The sequence below is a fragment of the Dysidea avara genome, chromosome 1 (genome assembly GCF_963678975.1).
Source record: "Dysidea avara chromosome 1, odDysAvar1.4, whole genome shotgun sequence".
Lineage (NCBI taxonomy): Eukaryota > Metazoa > Porifera > Demospongiae > Dictyoceratida > Dysideidae > Dysidea > Dysidea avara.
Genome location: NC_089272.1, coordinates 46,220,803 through 46,247,952, shown reverse-complemented (window position 1 = coordinate 46,247,952; position 27,150 = coordinate 46,220,803). Strand labels below are relative to the sequence as shown.

The following is a 27,150-nucleotide window of genomic DNA, read 5'->3' as shown; positions in this document are numbered from 1 at the left end:
GTGGCGTTTTTAACGGTACCACCAAAGGCCAGTTGTTTGTTATTGCAGTACGTGCGTTTGTCTCTGTTTGTCTCTGTTTGTCTTTAGTCATAGTGGGCATTAATCAGAATTGCGGCAGCTAAGCATGGATAATGGAGCTGTAAAACGAGGGAGACAGCCAACCGAGTCACCAGATTGCTCACTAGTTTAGAAAAGCACAAAATACAAAGAAGAAAAATATTCCAATTTCACAAAGCTGACAAAGATGGAATTGTATCAGAAATGCATGAATTTTGTGAAAAATTCTTTGAACACGATCCATACCGTCGAACTATCCAAGATAATTGGCATCTCTTTAAAACTAATATTATTGATATCATCGAGAAATTTGTACCCACTAAAGTAATTAAGCCTCATAAAGATGTTCCTTGGCTAAATCAGTTTATCAAGCAAAAAATGAGACTTCGAAACAAATTATATGTTCATGCTAAACGCACACAAGTAGGATCAGATTGGTCTGCATATAGGCATGTGAGAAACGAGGTTAATAACTTAATGAAAGATGCCCATCATAATTATTGTACACATCTATTTGATGATTCTCATACTAATAATCGTAAAAGATTTTGGTCACTGATTAAACATCAGCGGAAAGACTTCTCCAGCATAACATCCTTAGAAGTTGATGGGCAATGCATTACCTCTCCACAAGAGAAAGCTGAAACATTGAACAACCAATTTTTTACTCTCTTTACAGATGAAAATACTTCATTCTCAAACTTAGAAACCACTTTTCCACTAATTGAAAGTCTTAGTTTTTCTACTGAAGGAATTGAAAACGTTTTAAACAATCTGTCTACTAATAAATCTCTTGGACCTGACTGTATCCCTAACTTTGTACTAAAACTCTGTAGCTCAATCATTGCTCCAGTACTACAGGTAATTTTCACTCAAAGCCTTAAAAATCAGACACTTCCTACAGACTGGCTATCTGCTAACATTGTACCGATCCACAAGAAGGGTAACAGAAACCTGGCATCCAACTATAGGCCTATTTCTCTTACATCTACATGTTGTAAAGTAATGGAGCATATTGTATTTCATTTCATAATGGAACATCTCAACAACAATAACATCATTAATAAGCATCAACACGGTTTCAGGCCTTCTCATTCCTGTCAAAGCCAGCTACTGCTACTAACCGATGATATTCTTAAAGCTATGGACGAAAAGAAGCAAGTAGATCTGATCTTTTTAGATTTTTGCAAAGCCTTTGATAAAGTGCCACATAGACGGCTATTAAACAAACTAAAGCACTATGGAATTACTGGTAACCTTGTTAAATGGATAGAGCAATGGCTGACTAAAAGAAACCAACAAGTAACTCTAGAAAATCATGTGTCAAGTAAACTACCCGTAAAGTCTGGAGTTCCACAAGGAACCGTATTGGGACCTCTCATGTTTTTGTTGTACATTAATGACATTGATGAAAATATTTCTTCAACTGTTCGGCTATTTGCTGATGATTGCATTATGTATAGGATAATTGATTCCTTAGAAGATTCACTGTGCCTTCAAAGAGACCTCAGTATCATTCTTAACTGGACTAAAAAGTGGCAGATGCAATTGAACATTGACAAATGTGTAGTATTAAGGTGTACAAGATCAACATCTCCCATTAATTATGACTATAATTTAAATGACGAAACTCTTCAATTAACAGAACAACATCAATACCTGGGACTTATTTTTCATGAAAGCATGCAATGGTCGCATCATATTCAAGCTATGTGCATTAAAGCAAACAGATCCTTAAATTTTCTTCGGCGCAACTTAAGTAAATGTAGTAGTAATGTCAAGCAAAATGCCTACATTACCATCATAAGACCATTGTTAGAGTATGCAGCTTGTGTCTGGGACCCTTATCATGAATACTTAATATATGACATAGAAAAAATCCAACGACGTGCTGCAAGATGGGTCCTTTCTGATTTTAGTTGGTACAGTAGTGTGTCAGATATGTTGAACTTCCTTGAATGGCCAACCCTACAAGAGAGAAGACACATTAATAGGTTAAGCCAATTTCACAAAATCGTTCATCAGCTTACTCCTTCCATACAGCTACCATCTTATTTCTTACCAACTCAGTATCCAACTAGACAGCTCCATCAACATCGATTTATAATCCCTGTCAGTTCCACTGTATCGTATCAGAAAAGCTTCTTTCCGAATACTTTAAGAGAATGGAACACTTTACCTAACAACTTTATTGAAGAGCAATCCACAGAAATTTTTACCAACCACCTTGTCATCACACAATAAATAATTTTATGTATGCATGTATATGTTAAATGTTTTTTTTTTGTCTGTAATTACCTGGGTCAATTATCAGCTGTGCTGTCTCGACCCAGTATATAATCATAATCATAATCGGATAAGGGACCATCGAGATACAAAGGTGTGAAAATGACGTTTTCTTTCTTCCTGTAAATATACTCACGGTGTGGCGCGCCGGCTTCTTGGGCCGCACGACACACTACCATGTGTCTTGATGTTGTGATCACCTAATGGTATTAGCTTCCAACTAGAAGTGGATCACGTGATTATGGATTGATTTTTCGTGTGCATTATAGCCATACATGGTTAGCTATGTAGTGGTATAATCCAAGTAAAATTTCACTAGTATTTTTATCAACATCTGACTGCGACACCACTGGTGAAGCTACTAGAGTGAGCACAGTAAACTTTGGGTCCTACCAAAAATGGCATGGTTGTTTGCATGTAAGATTGAGATATTCTAATAGAGCAGTCATATAAACAGTCGTGGCATTTCAATGAAGTTGAAGCAGACAGCTGACAAAGAGTATTGCGTACCATATGTATTTTTAGAGCCAACAAAAATCATTTACATCAGTGGTATATATAAGTTTAACTAGTTTGTACTTAATTTCTTCTTAAAAGTAAGCGAGGTATGTCCTCAATCTTAATTTCTTACAGCAGGCTGCAGGCAGTTACTCTGTGCTATATTATATATATGAGCCTTTAAAAAACAAGACATTTTAGGTATTTCACCCATAGCTAAAGGGTACTACTTATTTTTGGCTTTATTGTGAGAAACCGCACCAAATGCCTGTTGGATAACTGCTATACCAACAGCCAAAATGTACTGAGTGCTCTATAATATATATGTATAACACTTTGTAGAGCTGTCTATGTATGTGTATAGCTATTCCTGAATTTATGTGAGGTTTATAAGTCATTGAAGAATATTGCATGTACTTTAGAAATCACATTTTAAGTCACGTTTAAGGTAATAGATCCATAGTGGGAAGACATAAGCCATTGAAACTACATGCTATACCGAGTATCATTAGTCCTTAAACTTATGATTTATAATAAAAGGATATCTATATATATAGATATCCTTTTTATTATGAATTATAGAACTTTGCGTGGGCGAGATCAAAGGAAAAAGTGTACGTTAAATTTCATAAAGTACACTCTCAGCCGGCCAACTGCTTCATCGACTACAAACAGTGCTTTATTGCACCGCAAAGAGTGCTTTATTCGTTCAATAAAGCGCTCTTTGCGGTGCAATAAAGCACTCTTTGCGGTGCAATAAAGCACTCTTTGTGGGAAATAAAGCACAGTTGCCCACGTGCCTTAGTGTAGGCTAATAGCCTACGGGGCTCGCGTCAGTACAACTAATCACCCAAGCCGGTGAAGGCTGATAGCCTCGACTCGCTGAGTAATCAATCACCCCAGCCAATACGAGTTCCACCACTGGATTGGTTTTATAGACATACCTAAATGCTTCGATGATGGGTGGGAGAAGGTAACGTTGCTGTTACATTTGTTAATGTAAACAGACAAGTCCTGGAGATATCACGGAAATACTTCACCATGTGACTCACAATAGAATCAATTGTGGGTTGCGAGCAAAACCTGTCAAAAGACGCGATGAACGTCTACTATGCCAAACTATGGTGAAATACACGTGAGTTACTTTGTTAAACTAGTTTGTGTGCGTTCAGGCTGCTAATAGTTCGTGTAACGCTTGTTAATTACGAGTCCTAGTGTATGGTGAAGCTACACGACTAGAAAGTTCCATAAATCATTTAAAGCATAGCCTTGCTCGTGCTATATGAAAAATAAAGTACTCGGCCGCGCGCCTCGTACTTTATTTTTCATATAGCACTCGCGGCTATGCTTTAACATATACTTATAAGAGTTTAGTAAATGTCTACATCTCACACATGTAATATGTTACCTAGTATATAACATACACAGTCTATAGATCAATATAAAATTGCATGCACATCCTACAAGCAAAACAGAAATTGAAAGCTTGCAAAATTAATTAAAACATAATTATATAGTTATGCATTTGTACCATTAAAATTACAATTATTGTATTGTATTTATTACTGTGCAGAGCCTCCACCAGGGAGTATAATTAAGTCACAGAAAAATTACAGTTTTGCAGATATTTCTACCATTAAAATTTGACAGCCTGTTTGTGTGATGAAATTTTGCTTAGCAGTATATACTAGAAAGACCTATACAAATCATTATGTGCATGTACAAAACTTACAGTTACAATTAGTATGAAGGTATAGCTAATTAATCAAAAGTGTGTGTTGTACCATTTAGTAGTGCAAGGTGGCCAAATCATACCAATATTTCTTTTTGAAATGCCTCTGCAGCTATATAGAATCATTATTGTAGTGAATTGAAACTCTAGCAGCATAATCATTCTTACTACCTAATCTTGTCTATAAAATAATATTGCCTCTGTGTATAGCCATGCACTCATAAAGTGGATTCATTTACGGTGTATCCCAACCAGTAATCTGATACTACTGAGGTTTCTTTCCAATTGCACTTTTACTCTGATATTTAATTCTTCCTTTTTATGGTTTCTGATTTCTTACTGTAAAGAGAACAGAATAGTAGAGAGACTGGAGACTGTTTGCATGACTGCTCTATTAGAGTATCTTGATCTTACATGCAAACAACCCTGCCATTTCGCCAAATTTTACTGTGCCTAACTCTATGCTTCACCAGTGGTGTCTCAGTCAAATGTTAATAAAATACTAGTGAAATTTTACTTGGATTATACCACTACATAGCTAAGGCCACTCCAACAAAATTCCTTGTTTCCCATTTCATTGACCTCAAAAATACATGCAGGCAGGCGGTTCATTGTCCATTATTCATTATACGTGTAGAAATTTCCACTAATTTTCGAAATTCATAACTAGTACAAGTAAGAATAGAGTAGAAATATTTAAACTAAGAATCTTAAAAGTGAAAAGCTAGCTAAATGGGCTTTCTGAATGCTAAACTAGTTACTGCTATGCTGCCTATGCAGTCACAGGATAAATAATGAATATTGACAACAATGATGAATGACCATGCGGGAAGAAAATCTGTATGCAGGTGGGAAATGGGAAACAATGAATTTTGTTGGAGTGGCCTAACCATGTACAGTACAGCTCAAAGGTAACATCGCGAGTATACACATGCGAATAATGCTCGCATCTTCTCGCGGGATCATTCTTTTGCAATGTAGCGTACAATACCTGTGGAATATTGCGTGAATAGCTATGCACTAGTCGCGCGAGAAACTCGCCACACATGAGAACACTCGCTACTGAGTTTAGTAACTTCATACAACACTTAAATCACATAAACATTTGTGATAGGTCCCATAATTATGTTCGTGCAAGCCTAGCTACGTAGCTAATTATACAGTAGAATACAATAAACGCATGCCTGAGCCCACAGAATGCAATGGGTGGAATATTTATGAAAACGAAAAAATCCGTAAATTCTAAAGCGCTTGTTTCACAATGAAAGAAAGTGATAACACCAAAAACCTTGGCAGCATCGTGATCCCAAAAGCAAGAGGAGTTCCAAAATCTTTGTTTCGTATCAGTACTCTCAAAGAGACAGAAGATATCAGTGTTAGTCTGCTTTGCGTTAGACGAGAGGTTCACTATCGATTTTTCTCACATTCGTTTGCCTTTGCCGGTCCCCCGTGGTTGTAGGAAAGGCCTGGAAGACAAAACCTACCCAGCAATAGATTTGCTTGTTCATGGAGAATTCGATGGTGCAAGTTGCATCTTGGTGGAGGACTGCATCCGTATGTTATGATCGTTTTATTAAACTCCTTTAGTTTATTGTCACTGTACAAATCAATTTTTTGCTGTTAGCACTTTGCAGGCCCTTCGTATCGCTGTAACTTCGAAATTTCTTGGCTTCTAGAGTTGAAACTTCGGTTGACCATTCCTTTAACGTAGTGGCTATTCGTCCAGTTCCGGACGCCGATTTCACCAGGCTATTCGTCCGGTTCGGATCGCATGGTCCTGTTCGTCCGGTACTATTCGTCCGACAGTGTCACCCATAACTCGAGTATCAAAACACACTAGTTGTATGAAGGTAAATTTTGGGTGAGTTCGAGGCGAGCTAGGGTTGGAGCGAGTGAAGCGAGCGTCCCGGCAAAGCTGGGCCAACCCTAGCTCACCTCGAACTCACCCAAAAACTTACCTTCATACAGACAGTGAAAGTCATCATTGTGCTTAACAGGCAAACGTCACGTTAGGGTTAGGGCCGGGTTCAGCTTTGGTTTCTTCTTCACTGGGTATTTCTTCTTATATAAGTTTCTTCTTGAATGACGGTATATAAAGTAGAAACTAAGATAGGTGGGTAGCTAACTTACCTTCATACAGACAGTGAAAGTCATCATTGTGCTTAACAGGCAAACGTCACGTTAGGGTTAGGGCCGGGTTCAGCTTTGGTTTCTTCTTCACTGGGTATTTCTTCTTATAAAAGTTTCTTCTTGAATGACGGTATATAAAGTAGAAACTAAGATAGGTGGGTAGCTGGGAGCCACGCAGTAGAGTAGTTACGATCCTTGCCTCACACATTGGATGTCCGGGTTCGATTCCCAGACAAGTCATGATATTTTTTTTTCGTTTGATCGAGGACCCTTTTTTGTCTAAGTTTTTGTTCACGTGAACTGAGCCGGACGAATAGCTTGGTAAAATCGGCGTCCGGAACCAGACGAATAGCCTCTACCTTCCTTTAACTATCTAGATAAAGAAAATACGAATTAGAAAACTGCATTAACTGGGGTTCTGTGGCATTACTTGGCGACCAATCCATCTAGGTTTATGGTAGCTATACTGCTAGCTACAGCACTGACTGTAGCCTGTGACAGAGTCAAGGTCAAGTCAATACCAATAGCTAAGTTACCAAGTACTCGGTAGCTACAACACAGGCATTGCAATAGGAAACTTCACAGCTGGCAGAACTGAGCCAGTGCTGCCTCCCAAGACCATAGGTGAGACCTGTTATCTGGTCTTGCATGACGCTCTCGAGTAAAGTTATCGTGGAGCATTACTGTAGCCTTGCTGCATCCACATGGGTCACTCGAGCGCACGTCACGCACGTCATACCGGGAATTTCAGTTCCGTTTGAAAATTATACTGTTTGTGTGATGACGTCAACCGGTTCAAAACAACGTGATTACATCATCATGCAAAACACCTGTTTTCAAACGGAACTGAAATCCCCGGTACGTGTACATGCGACGTTACCCGTGAGCTGTACAGTATAGCTATAATGCACACGAAAAATCAATCCATAATCACGTGATCCATTTATAGTTGGAAGCTAATACCATTACGTGGTCACAACATAATAAATCACTTTCTGGAGAAACTAAACCTTGGAGTTATTACAGCTATGCCTCCCATTTTAGTGTCAAATGCGCTAGGAAGAAATTTCATTCTGCTTAGTTTGATGGAAGGAAAGCTCAGATCCATATGAAACTTGCGCTGTGCATGAAGTGATAACCAAACTATACTGTTGTATGGTGAAAGTTTGTGGGCTTTCCCTTTGTTGATTGCTGGGTTGCTCTGAATCCAAAAATACGTGATTCTCGGCCAATTCTCGGCAAAGAGTAGCTCCGTACCAAATCCACAGTAGCAAATCGATTTATTTCTGCTGTGGGTTATAATCAGGTATAGACCTAAACTAGACATGCCAAGTATGGGAAGGAACCCATGCTTCATCCGGAGAGCACACAAATTTCCATGATTTCCAGCATAAAACAATCGCGATTCCCGTCGTATGGAGAAAGATAAAAAAGTTTTATTAGTACGTAAAAGAATACATTGATATGCCCTACAGTTGAAATAGTAGGGGAGTAATTTCGTGATTATTGATTTTTTCATTGCGGACCCTACCAATGAACATTCACGGAGTTATGACGGATTTGTTGCCACGCCCACAGGGTAAACCCCTTGGTGGAATGAGTTGAAAATAGCTATGTAGATGCAGTAACCATCGTGGGAGTGCCTTTTTGTGGTTTGAAAGGAATCGAGATAAAGACCACAGAGATATAACACAAAACCCAACCTGTGTCCCAATTACGCAATCGATTTTTATGAATAAAAAACTATTAGTTTTCACGCCTACCGGCAGGCATACCACTTAAAACAATGAGCTGAAAATTGGTATGTAGCTGAAATCATAATCATAGAAAGTCCTTGCAATTGTACAGAAGAATCGGATTACAAGCCACTGAGTTATGATTCGAAAGCCAACTACGTGTAGCAAATGCGAGATCGAGATACGCTAATAAAACAGTCACCTTAATAGAGCATTCAGCTACGTTTATACATTACTCCATTATAGAATTATATTACATTGTAAGTTATTCTGTAGGGAGTTCAGCTACAACCAGTTAATCTTACATAGAATTCAGCTAAAAGCAAGCCACCCTGTAGAGAGTTCAGCTACAAACAAGTCACTCTGTAGTACAATCAAGTTATCACATAGAGAGTTCAGCATCCAATCAAAAAACCACCCGATATAGAGTTCAGCTATACAAAGAAGTAATAACTCTATACAGAGATCACCTAGAAACAAGAGAGAGCTCAGCTACAAATTTAACAGACTACACTGTAGAGAGTTCAGCTAGAAACAAGTCACTCTGTAGAGAGTTCAGCTAGAAACAATTCATCTTCAGCTAGAAACAAGTCATCCTGTAGAGATCAGCTAGAAGAAGTAACCTTGTAGAGAGTTCAGCTACAAAGAAACCACCATGTAGATAGTTTAGCTACAAACAAATTACCCTGTATATAGAGAGTTCAGCTACGAACAGATCACCCTGTAGAGAGTTTACCTAGAAACAAGTTTCCCTGTAGAGAGATCTGATAGGAACAAGTCACTCTGTAGAGAGATAAGCTAGAAAAATGAAGTTACCTTGTAGAGAGTTCAGCTACAGAGTAACCACCTGTGGAAGAGTTCAGCTGCAAACAAATCATCCTGTAGAGAGTTCAGCTATGAACAGTTCACCCTGTAGAGTTCATCTACAAACAAATCACCCTGTAGAGAGATCAGCTAAAAGAAGTTACCTTGTAGAGAATTCAGCTACAAAGAAACTACTCTGTGGAAAAGTTCAGCTGCAAACAAATCATCTTGTAGAGAGTTCAGCTACAAAAAACCACCCTCAGCTGCAAACAAATTACCCTGTAGAGAGATCAGCTAGAAACAAGTCACCCTGCAGACAGATCAGCTAGAAACAAGTCATCCTGTAGAGCGATCAGCTAGAAGAAGTCACTTTGTATGTAGAGAGTTCAGCTACAAAAAACTACCCTGTAAAGAGTTCAGCTGCAAACAAATCACCCTGTAGAAATCAGCTAGAAGAAGTCTCCTTATAAAGGGTTCAGCTACATAGAAACCACCATGAAGAGAATTCAGATGTAAATAAATCACCTATAGAGAGTTCAGCTAGAAACAAGTCACCCTGTAGACAAATCAGCTAGAAACAAGTCACCCTGTAGAGAGATCAGCTAGAAAGAAACCATCCTGTAGAGAGTCTAGCTACACACAAGTTACCCTATAGAGAGATCATGCAGCTAGAAACAAATAATCTTGTAGAGAGTTCAGCTACAAACAAATCACCCTGTTGAGAGTTCATTACAAACAGATAACACTGTATTGAGTTCAGCTAGAAGCAAGTCACAGTGTAGAGAGTTGAGCTAGAAACAAGTCATCCTGTAGAGAGATCAGCTAGAAAAATCGCCCTAGAGAGTTCAGCTACAAACAAATCACCCTGCAGATGGTTCAGCTACATACAAGTCACGCTGTAGAGAGATCCATTAGTAACCAGTGACCTGTTGAGCATTCAGCTACAAAAGCAAATCACACTTTAGAGAGATAAGCCAGACAATGTAGCCCTGTAGAGAGATCAGATAAAAACAAATCACCCTGTGGAGAGTTCAGCTACAAAGAAAACAGCCTGTAGAGAGTTCAGCTACTGTGTAAACAAGTTAGTAACCCTGTAGAGAGATTGGCTAGAAAAAAGGAGAGATCAACTAGAAACAAGTTACCACATAGAGAGATCAGCTAGAAACAAACCACCTTGTGCAGAGTTCAGCTACAAAAAGATCACCCTGTAGAGAGTTCAGTTACAAACAAATCACCCTGTAAAGAGTTCAACAGCAAGCAGATAGCCCTACAGAAAGAAACAAGTCACCCTGTAGAGAGAATCCTGTAGAGAGGTCATCTACAAGCAAATCACCCTGTAGAGACTTCAGCTACATTTCAAGTCACCCAGTAGAGAGATCAGCTGCAAACAAGTTATCTGTAGAGAATAATTGACATGTAATAAATATAATATGTATTATTATATATAATTTGTACATTTACTGATAAAATCAAAAATGTGACCGAATTTGACAAAACAAGGCTTCCACACACATCCACTTTTATGACTTTGAAGTACCATAACTCAATGTAGGAGTATGCCATTAGTTTCAAAGTTTGACCTGGTATTGTACTATGCTATGGAAGGACGTTGTGAAAATTTTAGGGCAATAGCTTGCTGAGTAGTCAAGTTACAGCTGATTAAAGTCAGAAAATTGGATGTGTGTGGAAGCCTTGTTTTGTCAAATTCGGTCACAAATAGTTAAAGCATTCAAAATCTACTTAATATTTTTCTTCTTCCTGTGGTAAAGAAAAAAAGATAACTTAAAAATCCACAAAACTGGCCATAGGCTGGATTTGGGGTATACAAAATAATACCAAAAGAAGTGAAATGTAATCCAAAACAGCCAAGCTGTAAAAAAGAGTGTGGCCCTCAAAAGGCTATAGTGAAAAAAGATATGAAATCCAAGGTGGCAGCCAAGAAATGGCTGTGATGGTAGGTTAATGGTGAAAATTTCAATAACAACAATTCAGATGAATTTGGTGCCAAGAAATGGCTGTGATGGTAGGATAATGGTGAAAATTTCAATAACAACAATTCAGATGAATTTGGTGCCAAGACCAAGCGGCACCAAATTCACCTGAATTGTCATTATTAAAATTTTTACCATTAACCTACCATCACAGCCATTTCTTGGCTGCCACCTTGGATTTCACATCTTTTTCACTATAGCCTTTTTGAGGGCCGCACTCTTTTTTTACAGCTTGGCTGTTTTGGATTAGATAACAGTATGTCAACCCCTAGCTACTTCCTTTTGAAATTTTTAATTTTTAAAATACATAGCTAGTTTGTTTACTTTTTTTGTCTAACTAGCTAGCTAGTATTTAACTAAAATAAAAGTTTAAAATGCATCCTGTTCCATGATAGATTCTGGAAACCTGAAGTTTCAATTTCTTAATGTTTCCAGTAGTGTGTAAAATCCAAAGGGGTTTCCTCAACCCCCTGAAAACCCCCTCGGTATGCCCCTGCTTAGTGTCAGTAGCTAGTACATACGTATAGCTATGAAATTGTTACCTCCTGTATTTTGAAAAGCCAAGCTAAGTTTAATGTAAATATTATATAACAAAACTATTTGCAATACGTTTATACATATTATGCACTTGTCTATAATTATTTAATGTAATGTTACAAATATAATAAATTATGATATATTATACTTATGTGTAATTTTACAGCTGTCAATGGCTGTGAGACTCACGAGAATGGGACATGTGTATCAGAGGTGGGTAATGTGGTCATGAAAAAGTTATTTATGATGTGAATATTATTGTTGTCAAACATATTCAGTTGTACCAAATATGTACGGAATAGTTATACCACAGTTTTGCTAATATAATACACCTGAAGCAGGAGGGCGGGGCTAAGAGTGTATACATATTACAAAACCCGATGCAGTTGTGGTATAAGTGATATATATGTAATAGTTATATCATGGGCAAGAGTGCTTTGCCTGATATATACGCATAAGCCCGAGGGCCACAGGCCCGAGGGCGAGTGCGTATATACAGGTAAAGCACGAGTGCTCATGGTATAACTAATATGTTCTACTTTAGCATGTAGACTCACCTAATTGGCAAAATCTCTAGTTGCTATACCCTTCTTTATATAGGGAACCAAGTAAGCTGTGATTGTGGGATTAAATTTTGCCAAGCAAACTGTGATTGTGGGGTTCAATTTTAATACATCAAACAGTAGTTTGATTTTATAATTGCTAATATAGCAATTTTTAGAGACTAGTGTTAATTGTGTTAATTTAATTGCTACATTTATAGAAGTAAAAAAATACTGCTGATGTATTAAAATTGAATACCACAATCACAGGTTGTTTGGCAGAATTCAATCCCACAATCGAACCTTGCTTGATTCCCTATATAAGAGAAGAGGATAACAGTAAAACATCAAAGAAATCTGATGATTTCTGGATATAGTGTGCACACCTATTAGGTATGCAATGTCTCAAGTTAACGAGATATACGCAGTGCGTATATCTCGTTAAGGCAGTGTGTAACAAGATATGTACCACTCTGCGTGGACAGTTCAAAGGCACCGCCAGTGCCATGATTTGTATGTTGCAGACCGCAGCGAGTGCATTATAATTTATAACGCACTGGTTGCGGTTTTGTAGACCACAACGAGTGCATTATAAGTTATAATGCACCGACCGCAGTGCAATATACAGATATTGCACTGGCTACAGTTTTGTGCAGCATAGCACAAGTGCCAGTGGTGAAGACCACTACGACACCTTACCTAATAGGTGGAAGGACACTTCACAGATCACTCGAATTCTGTTATAGCCTGACATGTAAAGGTCGATTGTGGGCCATAACGTCACCAATACATATAATGTTTACAAGCAGCCAATGGCGATCGAAAAAGCCAACATGGGTGGCCACAACTCTAGTCTACATATATATAAATGTACTTATACACCTTACTAGTCTGGTGCCATCTTAGCCCAGATTAAACTGTAGTCCACTTCGACAATGACTCAATAAAACAAATATATTTTAAATAATACTAACCTTTACGTTCGATTGTGGTAACCAGTTTTGTCATGCCACCAGATTCGATTTTAGCCAGTGTGAATAGTAAGAATTAGACTAGTATCGTTTAGTAGTTGGGTTTTGTTTACTTAAAACGTCTATTTAGCTACTTTTTTCACTCGAGGGAATCACTATGGCGATTAGTCTGGCACTTAGTCTATATGGCAATTGAGTGATCACGCTGGCATGTTGAGCACTACATAATGAGAGTCAAACAGCAAATGCAGGTTAGTGATATAACCCATAGTGTACTAGCTTTCAATATCTCAGGTGGCTGCAGTACTGCAGGGGGAACATCATCGCAACGTCCGGCTTGGTTACCCACAATCGATGTTAGAAACCTGGCCTTTATAAGTGTTACAGCTGTCTTGTAAGACTCTCCACACCTATTAGGTGAGTGGTACATAACAGTTATACAATGTGCACTCGTGCTCTGCCTGTATAAATGCACTTGCCTTTGGGCCTAACGGCCCTCAGGCTCGTGCGTTTATATCAGGCAGAGCACTCGTGGCCGTTGTATAACTATATAATACGCACTGCCTTAAAGAGATATATGAACTGCGTATATCTCGTTAACATTTTGAGTCAGTGCAATATGTGATATATATGCACTGGCTTTCCTTTGATCTGAGGTGTGAAAGTGGTACATATATATATATATATCTAAACCAAAACAGCCAAGCTGTAAAAAAAGAGTAAGGTCCCAAAAAGGCCAAGGTGAAAATAGATGTGAAATCCAAGGTGGCGGCCAAGAAATGGCTGTGATGGTAGGTTAATGGCAAAAAAATTAATTACGACAATTCAGGTGAATTTGCGTTGCCTCCTCCACTAGAATTCGGCACCAAATTCACCTGAATTGTCGTAATTAAAGTTTTTGCCATTAACCTACCATCATAACCATTTCTTGGTCACCACCTTGGATTTCACATCTTTTTTCACCTTGGCCTTTTTGGGGGCTGCACTCTTTTTTTACAGCTTGGCTGTTTTGGTTTAGATATCAATTCTTTTTGTATTGCAAGCCACAAAACTGGCCATAAACTGGCTTTGATTAACTTGTTTTTTTGTCTTTACTGCAGAAATTGTGGAACAAAGAAGAAATTGTGTGTATAACTTTTGTCTGATTAAATATTTGTATATTTAACACTGAATGATTATCACATACTGTAGTTATTAGGTGACTTCTTACATAACTGAACTGTAGCTGAAACTCTCATTGTTTGTAGCTGAACTCTTTTCAGGATGATTTATTTCTAGCTGAACTTTCTACAGGATGATTTGTTTCTAGCTGAACTCTCTACAGGGTGATTTGTTTACATCTGAACTCTCTACATGGTGATTTCTTTGTAGCTGAACTATCTACAAGGTGACTTGTTCTAGCTGAACTCTCTACAGGGTGGCTGAACTCTCTACAGGGTGATTTGTTTGCAGCTAAACTCTACAAGATGATTTGTTTCTAGCTGATCTCTCTATAGTGTAACTTGTTTCTAGCTGATCTCTCTACAGGGTGACTTGTTTCTAGCTGATCTCTCTACACGGTGACTTGTTTCTAGCTGAACTTCCTATAGGGTTATCTGTTTGTAATTGAACTCTCTACAGGATGGTTTCTTTGTAGCTGATCTCTTTACAGAGTGGCTTGTTTCTAGCTGATCTCTCTATAGGGTGAACTTGTTCCTGGCTGTAATCTCTACAGATGATTTGTTTGCAGCTGAACTATCTACAGGGTGATCTGTTCGTAGCTGCACTCTCTACAGGGTGATTTGTTTGCAGCTGAACTCTTTATATGATGGTTTCTTTGTAGCTGAACTCTCTACAAAGTAACTTCTTCTAGCTGATCTTTCTATAGGGTGACTTGTTTGTAGCTGAACTATCTGAAGGGTGATTTGTTTGTAGCTGAACTCTCTACAAGGTGATCCTTCTAGCTGATCTCTATACAAGATGACTTTTTCTAGCTGATATCTCTACAGGGTGATCCGTTTGTAGCTGAACTCTCTACAGGGTGATTTATTTGCAGCTGAACTCTCTACATGGTGGTTTCTTTGTAGCTTAACTCTCTATAAGGTGATGTCTTGTAGCTGATCTCTCTACTAGATGACTTGTTTTTAGCTGATCTCTCTATAGAGTTATAACTTTCTCTATAGAGTTATAATAGCTGAACTCTTCACAGGGTAGTTTTTTTGGTTAGTTGCTGAACTCTCCAGCTACATGGTGACTTGTTTGTACTACAGAGTGACTTGTTTGTAGCTGAACTCTCTACAGAGTGACTTACGTGTAGCTGAACATTGTCTAAAGTAACTTGTTTGTAGCTGATCTAGATGAACTCTCCACTGGATGGCATTTTTTGTAGCTGAACTCTCTACACAGTGACTTGTTTGTAGCTGAATTCTCTACAGAGTGACTTGTTGTAGCTGAACTCTCTACAGGGTGACTTGTTTATAGCTGAACTCTCTTCAGTGTGACTTATAATGTTCTGGATCTCTATATCTCTCTACAGGGTGACTTGTTTGTAGCTGAACTGTCTATAAGATTACCTGTTTGTAGCTGAACTCCCTACAGAGTAACTTGCAATGTAATATAATTCTATAATGGAGTAAGTTATAAACGTAGCTGAATGCTTTATTAGGGTGACTGTTCTATTAGAGTATCTCGATCTCGCATTTGCTACACGTAGTTGGCTTTCAAATCATAACTCAGTGGTTTGTAATCCGATTTTTCTGTACTACTGCAAGGATTTTCTTTGATAATTATTCCATCTGCACACCAATTTTCGGCTCACTGCTCTAAGCGGTTTGCTTGGTAGGCGTGAAAACTAATAGTTTTTTAAATTCGTAAAAAATCTATTGCCTAATTGTGACACAGGTTGGGTTTTGTGTCATATCTCGATGGCCTTTAACTGGATTCCTTCCAAACAACAAAAGTCACTCCTACGATAGTTACTCCATTTACATAGCAATTTCCTAGTACATTGACTATGTTAATTATGCTAAATCTATATACTTAGCTAAGTAATTATGAGTGTTACATTTGTAACTACATGTCTTGTGTTGTGTATTATTATATGTACTTTTTGTTTGTTTTTTTGTGTTTGTATAATTTGTTGGTGTTTTGCTCTGTGTGTTGTATATGTACTTAGTTGCTCTGGTAAGGAAGAACGGCTTATGCCAATTACCTAGAGGATAAATAATAAATCAAATCAGATCATTTTCAGCTCATTCCTTCAAGGGGTTTGCCCTTTGGGTGTGACAGACCTTCAACCTTATTTTATGGTCATAATTGGTCATAACTCTGTGAATGTTCATTAGATTCCTACCAAACTTGGTACTGATATTTGCCTTATTGAGCCCTTTAAGTGTGCCAAGTTTCAGTCCGCTTTGAGCATGCATTCCTGTTTTATTTCAGATTTTGCGAAGTGTGCAAAAAAAAGTAGAAGAAAAAACAAAGACAAACTGTGGCTGCTTGTATCTCGGAAATAGCTGGAGCAATTTTCTCCAAATTTGGAATGTAGTCTCCCCTACCTAGCCGGCACGTCTGTAGCAAATTTGGTTTCAATCAAATAAGGGATCATGGAGCTACAAAGGTGTGAAAACCGCATTTTCTTTCTGTTAATATACTCACGGTGTGGCGTGCCGCCTTCTTTGGCCGCATGACATACTACCGTGTGTCTTGATATATATTTATTTATAATCTCTATAGGAACACGCACCTGATTAGGCAGGGTTTTAAGCCTTTTAAAATGGCCTTTTGTCCACTTTTGGATAAAAGTGTGAAACTTGGCAAAAAGTTTGCGTGTATGACAAAGATTATTTTTTGATAGGAAGACACTTCAGATTTGACCTTTACAGGAAATTTAATGTTCAAAAACTGTCAGTCTTGTTTCTATTTCCTGCTTGTATGATCCAAAATCCACAAACTTGGTGTAAAATTAAAGCATTTGCATTAAGAATAAAGTTGGTTTTTACAGAATGTTTATAGCTTATTCTGTTCTAAAGTTGCAATGATTTTTGTGGTAAAATATGCCACTATTTTATCCCACCCACTCACAATTTTGAAATATGCACAGAAAGAAGGTTTACTTTATCAATACTTTTATTTTTTATTAAGGCTTTATAGCACAAGTGCTGAAGGTCTGTAGGACACCTGGTCCTACAGCCTGTTGAAATTTGTTGTATTTGAAAAGGTGGAGAGAGAGGAAAAAATCCATGACTGGAATGACCTAGGCAGCCTCAAACCTGTAGCCATCTGATTAACACTCAAACACTTGCAGGAGTCTGCCAGGCAGCCAGGATGTTCAATTTCATGTACAGTGGAACCTCAGTTATCGAACCCCTTGGGACCAGGGGTGGTCCGTAAGTCTGAAAAGTCCGTATCTCTGAAACTGTGCATAAATAATCATAAAATAGCATAAGGAAAAATTTTAAAAATATCAGTATTTCCAACCACCCTAATAGAACATAGAACAGTCACTACTCTAATAGAGCAGTCATTTCCGTAGTTCGGTTAACCAAGAATCCGGATAAGTGGGGTCCGGATAACTGAGGTTCCACTGTATACAGCTGTATGTATCCATAGGAACTCTAACGAGTGACTTATTATCTCAAAGTACCCCATGTGGAACCAAATGGACATTAGTATAATAAGGCTTTACAGCACAAGTACTGAAGGTCTGTAGGACACCTGGTCCTACACCCTGTTTAAAGTTGTTACATAAGTGTACTTATTCTGTTTAACAATTTGACATGTTAAACAGGCATGATACTTAGGGATAGATCAATTGACTGTCATGGGTTACATGCCCATGCAAGTCATTATTCTGAATGGTATGTTTAAAGGTACAATTTATGTAATTAAAATTTTGCAAATTCTTGATTCACTAAATATTAGCTGCATGGTTTTGTATGAATTCACACATTTCGACTAAGCTTTCTGGATTCTACTTTTATTGAATCGTCATAGTGAAGACAATTGCTTGTGTTTTGTAGACTAAAGTTTGCACCCATTTACAATGCATTAATTAAATTATTTATTCAAATGTGCATCGCTCTTTTTTCATTTTCTGTGTCATCGCATCCCATTGGGATTATTTTATTTCAACCATGAAGTCGTATTTTAAAAAGGCTGCGGCTATCAGGGTTTTTTTACACAATGTATCTGTACATTTAATTTTGCTAATAGTTGTTTGTTAGTTTATGAGATCGCTTTTGTGCTCTTTGAAGATTCAAACTTGCTGCCAAGATGTCGAGGTGTGAGGCGCCCACCTCAATTCCCAAATAGCGTGGAAGTGGGCAAGGTCATTAGCCATAGCGAGCTGGCTGATTTGATGGACACTGTGCTGTCAACTCCGGGTTTAATTGTGAGTCCAGTCATTGATTTGTTTTAAATTCGCCACGGTATGCCTCCACTGACTCGTTATAGCATTACTCCCCCATGCAGGGCCGTACCGGCATATAGCTGTTTCATACCCGCTGTAGTGTTGGGATACAGTTGAAGCAATTTACTGCTACATTACCCGTGCACATCTCTAATCCCGCCCCAGCCATTCAGTGCCGGTGAAACTTCAGTGTTCACTAAAAGCCAGCATCAGCGCATCACCTTCAGTAACAGCACTTGTTAGACCCTCATGCAACCACCCACAATTATAGAAACTCTTTAATGATAGCATAAATATACTGTAATAGTAAACGTTTACATTATGATGTCCCATAAAATAAACAAACAATGACTACAATAGCACAAGAAGCCAGATACACTAGTGTTTGGCTATGAAGTCCACCAAGAGTTTATACAGTGGGGTCTTGGTATCACATATTACTTTTTCTTCACCATTTGCATGATTTATCCATTGACCATAAATTCACCCGCCAACAGTCACAACATCAGTATCCACCCTGCACATACAGAAAGGGATACAGTATAATTATGGTAAGGCACAGCTAACTAAAAATATGTAATCATATAGTCAGACTAACATGTCAGATATGTATAGCGTGTGTGTAGCATATGTGTGTACATACTGTTATTCAAGCTGAATATGTGTCTGGGCATGTTCTTCAAATCCAGGACCCTGCCATTGTCCCACAACTAATATGCACTACACACATACACCAACATTCCAATTATACTCACCACATGTTGTAGTTGGACTTCAACCAGCGTACTTTACAAAAGTCTTTGTGGTCAGGAGGTCCTATGTAGGTTCGTTTGGTTGATCAGACTGAGGTAGGTCTTGTATGGGAGGAGACAGCAGATAAAACAGTGTGACTAACACCTATACAACATGAGCATCACATCATTTTATATACATTAAAGTGAACATCCCACATAGCCATTCCCAAGATGTATTGTTCAGCATACTGAAGCTGGTAGCAGTTGATGACCAATTTTGTAATATATTACTTGTGGTTCTCACCTATGCTACATTGTTGACATAACAGTTTTCGTTGCTAGGAGACATATAAACTAGGAGGGACTAATGGTCATAGCATAGTGGTAAACAAGTTACAACAGCAAAGGAAATTTTATAACCAGCAGTGATCTTGTTGATAGATAAAGGTAGAAGACAGTTTGTAGTTTCTCCAGTCCTTGTTTGAGAATAACCACATTAACTGCTTTAAGCACAACAAAAGCAAGACAGACTAAATTTCAACACAAGGTTTATGATGCAAACTCATTATGCATCTACCAATGTGTTGCCACACCACCTCTCTTGGATGTAAGTGAGGCTTTACAAGGGGAATTGACATGAAACTGCTGGGAACAATCGTTCATTAAACACCCAAGTATTTTTTCTACGCTATGTCAAATCCCGAGTTAATCCGTTGCAACTGGAGCCAATGGGTGGGGATTTGACACAATAGGTTTTCCCTACCATGGGGCATTTAACATTCGGTTGTGCCCCCTATAGCCCCATATATACCCGAAGGGAGGGGTAGTGGAGCAGTACATTGATAGATGCATTACAGGGGTAAATAGATTAAGCCTGTACCTTGCAGGCCTAAGCATGTTCTTCTCCTGTTTTGAAAAATAATCTTTTATTGCCTGGCCTTAACTGGAGTATGCCTGACACCTTCAACAACACAAAAAGCTATCTAAAATAGTTAATTTAGCTTCTACCATTGGCAAACTACAACACTCAACAATTATATCAGAGTACACATAACTCTATATATCTACCCAGTTACTATATAGTAGGGTCCATGGTTGTCTCAGATCTGCACATATTATCATCACATCAATCGATTGATGCATAGTAATTATGTCATACTGTATGTATGCATTGAGCTGAGCCCTCAAATATATTAACTTATTAGTTTTGTAGTATTGACATACTTGCTAATCATTTAAATGCCTGACACATTGTTTATAGCCAAAGATTTCACCATACATTAGAGGAAGCCATAAAAGTATATAGCCTTATAACCATAAAAGTATGTTGCCTTAAAGTATATAGCCAGTATGTTGATGGAAGCATTTGTCTGGACAACTTTGTTGTCATCACCAACCATCTGGCTGGTTGAAATGTTGAGAAAAAATCTTTTCATTTTTAGCTGTTTTCTCACAAGGGTTCAGCTCAACTTGTTTGCGGTCTGATCCGCACAGCTGCTAGAGCAAGCCAGCTGCAAGGATCTGGCCTACAAAAGCATAGATATATAATCCCAGGAAGCTACTATGGCATGGGAGATTCCTGTCTTAAAATTACTATGGTAGTTATATATCCATTTATAATGACTTATACACACGAACTTACTCGGCAATTTGCTGGGAGAATAGCATGATGCATTCAGCGCCTTCGTGTCCATTGCGAGGCATACATTCAGCAGCCGATTCGCCTCCACTTGTTATGCATAGAGACTAGTTATCTCACCAACCCACCGCTTTGTCACTATCCCCGGTTCTTATTTTCACGTGAAACATTAAGCAAAATATCACGTGAGTCCTTGAGGGAAATTTGAATGGTTTGAACGAGTTTTCTCTTAGCAAGTCACTTTTAGTAGCACTTCTAAACACTGAACTTGAAGTTTTTGTTACTGATTTAGCTAGCTAATCTGATACTGAAGCTATTATTATGCATGCATGCATGCAGCAATGGCAGATCCAGGATGGGGTATTTGGGGCAAATCCCCCCCGTCTCACCTTGTGGAAGAGCCAGCCATACCTAACTTGTGATTAAAATACTATCAGGCCAAGATCAGTTTAGCTATACACCTCATGAAAATATGTACATTTTACTAGCACTTATTACAATTTAACTTATTACAATTTCACCTGAAACCGAAGCAAACCAATGTCAAACTAGCTGTTGAATTGTTACCCAGCACCTTCGTGCGTACTAAGCGCCTCTAAAATTAATCATCGTGTTGCTAAGACGTTTGAAGCCTTTAACGGCTTTTAAGACTTCACAACCATCTTCAAAGGCCAAAATGGCAAAAATCATCAGTGAGACACTACTAAGAGGTGATTATAAGCTGTTTCAAAAATGCAGCAAATAGCAAGAGAATCTGGATCTCCCCAACCACCAACAACTTAGCCTGTTTGTGTCCCTCCCCTTGCTGGCTCCTGGATCCGCCCCTGTGCAGTGTCTCCTATGTAATATAATAGCCAATTTTCAGTAACTGTATGTTCTCCATTCAACAAAAAGTAGTGATATCCTGTGCCAAAAACAGCCCAGCTGTAAAAAAGGGCGAGGCCAAGAATGCACAAGTATGTGAACATGTAGTAACTACAACCAAAAGACATGATATCAAAATCTGGCCAAAAAAGCATTTACAGTATAGGCACTTTTATGCATTCGTTTTCTATATGCTTCACATTATCACATCCAGCTAGCTGTACATGTGTGCTTGCAATATAAACAATACTACTGAGATGATATTGTTACCAAAATTAATTTAACTAAAATTTACAATTGGTTTCTACTTGGCCATGTTTTTGCACTGTATAAAGATGGCCAAGTAGAAACCAATTGTAAATTTTAAGTTACATTAATTTTGGTAACAATGCAGTGTAATCATCTTTTATCGTCTCAGTAGTATCAAGACACACGGTAGTGTCGTGCGGCCCAAGAAGTTGGCGCATCACACCGTGAGTATATTAACAGGAAGAAAGAAAATGCAGGCCAAATTTTAATAACGACAATTCAGGTGAATTTGGTGCCAAGACCAAGCGGCACCAAAATTCACCTGAATTGTCGTTATTAAAATTTAACCATTAACCTACCATCACAGCCATTTCTTGGCCGCCACCTTGGATTTCACATCTTTTTTCACCATGGCCTTTTTGGGGGCCGCACCTTTTTTTACAGCTTGGCTGTTTTTGATTAGATAAATATGTACTAGAGTTGTAACAGTATAATATTTAAGTACAATGATACATAGTTTCCATTGCATCACAATCAAATGACACTAAGTGGAGGATATTGTTGCATCTCTAGCATGTACACTTCATCAGTACATACTTCAAGGAAACCTGTCTTAATGGCCACCAGTATAGAAAGATTACCTCTCTTGAAAAACCAATTCCAAAGTGAGAGAACTAACACACTGCTACCTGCTTATTGAGCAAAGGTGGCAATAGACAAGCTCCACTGTAATTTATTCATATGATCTGATCCTGTACCTTCTGTCAGTGGATGAGATCCACTTGGCCAGGACAAAATGTGACCCAAATATCCTGGATGATCCTTACTCAACCCACTTACAACCCAGTGGCACAATGGAACTGAGTATTTATAGAAGAGAATATAATAATTGTATTTATTTCTAAGATATGTTGGCACATTACAACACATTACAACATGATGCATTAAAGAAATGCTACGTATTGATTTAGCATTCCAAATCACCACATTATGCACAGACCAGTCAACAATACTGCATAGTGCCCATTAGTAAACCTGAAGAGGAAAAGTTACAAAAAGTGAAATTGCATATACGTACATATGGTTAACAATGGTGAACAATATTAATGGTTAACAATATCTAATCCAAAACAGCCAAGCTGTAAAAAAAGGGTGCGGCCCTCAGAAAGGTTACGGTGAAAAAAGATGTGAAATCCAAGGTGGTGGCCAAGAAATGGCTGTTATGGTAGGTTAATGGTAAAAATTTTAATAACGACAATTCAGGTGAATTTTGTTGCTTCACCTGAATTGTCGTTATTAAAATTTTTACCATTAACCTACCATAACAACCATTTCTTGGCCACCACCTTGGATTTCACATCTTTTTTCACCGTAATCTTTCTGAGGGCCGCACTCTTTTTTTACAGCTTGGCTGTTTCGGATTAGATGTTATTAGCAGTGCAGAAAATTTCTTAGAGATACCTTTCAAACACTGCTATAGTATTAGACAGAAGTACTCTAATAGAACAGTCAGTTGAGTGGTTAAGTGATTGCTCTATTAGAGTGTCTCGCTTACTATTGTATTAACTAAGTTTAAGTATACATGTACCTTGCTCACTTACTGGAATCACTCGGGAAAATTATTTTTGAAATTATAGTAAGTAGGTGAGGGAGAAAGTTTTTAGAGAAATACTATACGATTTTCGCTTAGGTTCCCTGGGCTAGTGGTGAAGCACCTCGTACAGGCTCTGCCTTCTGTGCAAACCCTCCAGTGCCCAACTGGTAGACTTGATATTAATAAAATCTAATCCAAAACAGCCAAGCTGTAAAAAAAGTGTGCGGCCCTCAAAAAGGCTATGGTGAAAAAAGATGTGAAATCTAAGGTGACGGCCAAGAAATGGCTGTGATGGTAGGCTAATGGTAAAAATTTTAATAACAACAATTCAGGTGAATTTTGGTGCCGCTTGGTCAATTGGCACAAAATTCACCTGAATTGTCGTTATTAAAATTTTTACCATTAACCTACAATCACAGCCATTTCTTGGCCGCCACCTTAGATTTCAAATCTTTTTTCACCATAGCCTTTTGAGGGCCGCACACTTTTTTTACAGCTTGGCTGTTTTGGATTAGATTTCACTTCTTTTTGTATTTGTATACCCCAAAGCCGGCCTATGGCCTGCTTTGGGACTTTTTAAACCTATCTTTTTTTCTTTACCACAGGAAGAAGAAAAGATGAAGCAGATGTACCTTAAATATTTCTGATTTAATCAGTAAATGTACAAATTATATATATATAATACATATATTTATTACAGAACTGTCCATGGTGGTTTCTGTGTAACTGAACACTCTTCAAGGCAACTTCTTCTAGCTGATCTCTCTACAGGGTGATTTGATTGTAGCTGAACTATCAACAAGGTAACTTCTTCTAGCTGTTCTCTCTACAGGGTGATTTATTTGTAGCTGGATTCTGTACAGGTGATTTTTTTGCTGCTGAGCTCTTTACAGAATGGTTTCTTTGTAGCTGAACTCTCTACAAGGTAACTTCTTCTAACTGATCTCTCTACATGCAGGGAGATTTGTTTGCAGCTGAACTCTCTACAGGTGATTTGTTTGCAGCTGAACTATCTAGATGATGGTTTCTTTGTAGCTGAACTCTCTACAAGGTAATTTCTTCTAGATGAACTCTCTACATGGTGGTTTCTTTGTAGCTGAACTCTCTACAAGATAACTTCTTCTAACTGATCTTTCTACAGTGCAATTTGTTTGTGGCAGAATTTTCTACAGGGTGATTTCTTTGCAGCTGAACTCTCTACATGGTGGTTTCTTTTTACTGTAGCTGAACTCTCTACAAGGTAATTTCTTCTAGCTGATCTCTCTATAGGGTGATTTGTTTGCATCTGAACTCTCTATATGGTGGTTTCTTTGTAGCTGAACTCTCTACAAGGTGACTTCTTCTAGCTGATCTCTCTACAGGGTGATTTGTTTGTAGCTGAACTCTCTTCATGATGGTTTCTTTGTAGCTGAACTCTCTACAAGGTAACTTCTTCTAGCTGAACTCCCTACATGGTGGTTTCTTTGTAGCTGAACTCTCTACAGGTGATTTGTTTGCAGCTGAACTCTCCACATGATGGTTTCTTTAAATTTGTAGCTGAACTCTCTACAAGGTAACTTCTTCTAGCTGATCTCTCTACAGGGTGATTTGTTTGTAGCTGAATTCTGTACAGGTGATTTGTTTACAGCTGAGCTCTTTACAGAATGGTTTCTTTGTAGCTGAACTCTCTACAAGGTAACTTCTTCTAAACTCTCTACAGGGAGATTTGTTTGCAGCTTAACTCTCTTCATGATGGTTTCTTTGTAGCTGAACTCTCTACAAGGTAACTTCTTCTAGCTGAACTCCCTACATGGTGGTTTCTTTGTAGCTGAACTCTCTACAAGGTGACTTCTTCTAGCTGATCTTTCTACAGGGTGATTTGTTTGTAGCTGAATTCTGTACAGGTGATTTGTTTGCAGCTGAGCTCTTTACAGAATGGTTTCTTTGTAGCTGAACTCTCTACAAGGTAGCTTCTTCTAGCTGATGTCTCCACAAGGTCACTAGTTTGTAGCTGAACTTTCTACATGGTAGTTTCTTTGTAACTGAACTCTCTACTAGGTAACTTCTTCTAGTTGATCTCTCTACAGGTGATTTGTTTGCAGCTGAACTCTCCACATGATGGTTTCTTTGTAGCTGAACTCTCTACAAGGTAACTTCTTCTAGCTGATCTTTCTACAGGGTGATTTGTTTGTAGCTGAACTATCAACAAGGTAACTTCTTCTAGCTGATTTCTCTACAGGGTGATTTGTTTGTAGCTGAATTCTGTACAGGTGATTTGTTTGCAGCTGAGCTCTTTACAGAATGGTTTCTATGTAGCTGAACTCTTTACAAGGTAACTTCTTCTAGCTGATGTCTCTACAGGGTCACTAGTTTGTAAATGAATTCTCTACATGGTGGTTTCTTTGTAACTGAACTCTCTACGAGGTAACTTCTTCTAGCTGATCTTTCTATAGGGTGATTTGTTTGTAGTGGAATTCTGTAAAGGTGATTTTTTTGCAGCTGAGCTCTTTACAGAATGGCTTCTTTGTAGCTGAACTCTTTACAAGGTAACTTCTTCTAGCTGATGTCTCTACAAGGTCACTAGTTTGTAAACGAATTCTCTACACGGTGGTTTCTTTGTAACTGAACTCTCTACAAGGAAACTTCTCCTAGCTGATCTCTCTACAGGGAGATTTGTTTGTAGCTGAACTCTCTACAGGTGATTTGTTTGCAGCTGAACTCTCCACATGATGGTTTCTTTGTAGCTGAACTCTCTAGAAGGTAACTTTTTCTAGCTGATCTCTCTACAGGGTGATTTGTTTGTAGCTGAATTCTGTACAGGTGATTTGTTTGCAGCTGAGATCTTCACAAAATGGTTTCTATGTAGCTGAACTCTTTACAAGGTAACTTCTTCTAGCTGATGTCTCTACAGGCTCATTAGTTTGTAAATGAATTCTCTACATGGTGGTTTCTTTGTAACTGAACTCTCTACAAGGAAACTTCTCCTAGGTGATTTCTCTACAGGGAGATTTGTTTGTAGCTGAACTCTCTACAGGTGATTTGTTTGCAGCTGAACTCTCTACATGATGGTTTCTTTGTAGCTGAACTCTCTACAAGGTAACTTCTTCTAGCTGATCTCTCTACAGGGCGATTTGTTTGTAGCTGAACTCTCTACATTGTGGTTTCTTTGTAGCTGAACTCTACAAGGTGATTTCTTCTAGCTGAATTATCTCTTTCTATAGTTGCATGAATTCCCTACAAGGTGATTTCTTCTAGCTGATCTCTCTACAGGGTGACTTGTTTGTAGCTGATCTCTATACAGGTTACTTGTTTCTAACTGATCTCTTGAATTCTCTTCGGGTGACTGCTCTATTAGGATGACTGCTCTATTAGAGTATCTCGATCTCGCACTTGCTGCACCAAGTTGGATTTCGTGTTA

At 38.3% G+C, this 27,150-nt stretch overlaps 1 protein-coding gene across 1 annotated transcript in view; it reads left to right on the top strand.

The window, feature by feature from the left end:
• LOC136265851 (uncharacterized) overlaps window positions 1-27,150 on the top strand; it is a 232,676-nt gene that overhangs the window by 131,779 nt on the left and 73,747 nt on the right. The window contains exon 36 of the mRNA XM_066060787.1: window positions 11,938-11,984. Within this exon, the coding sequence (XP_065916859.1) occupies window positions 11,938-11,984 (47 nt within the window). The remainder of the gene's footprint in view (window positions 1-11,937; window positions 11,985-27,150) is intronic.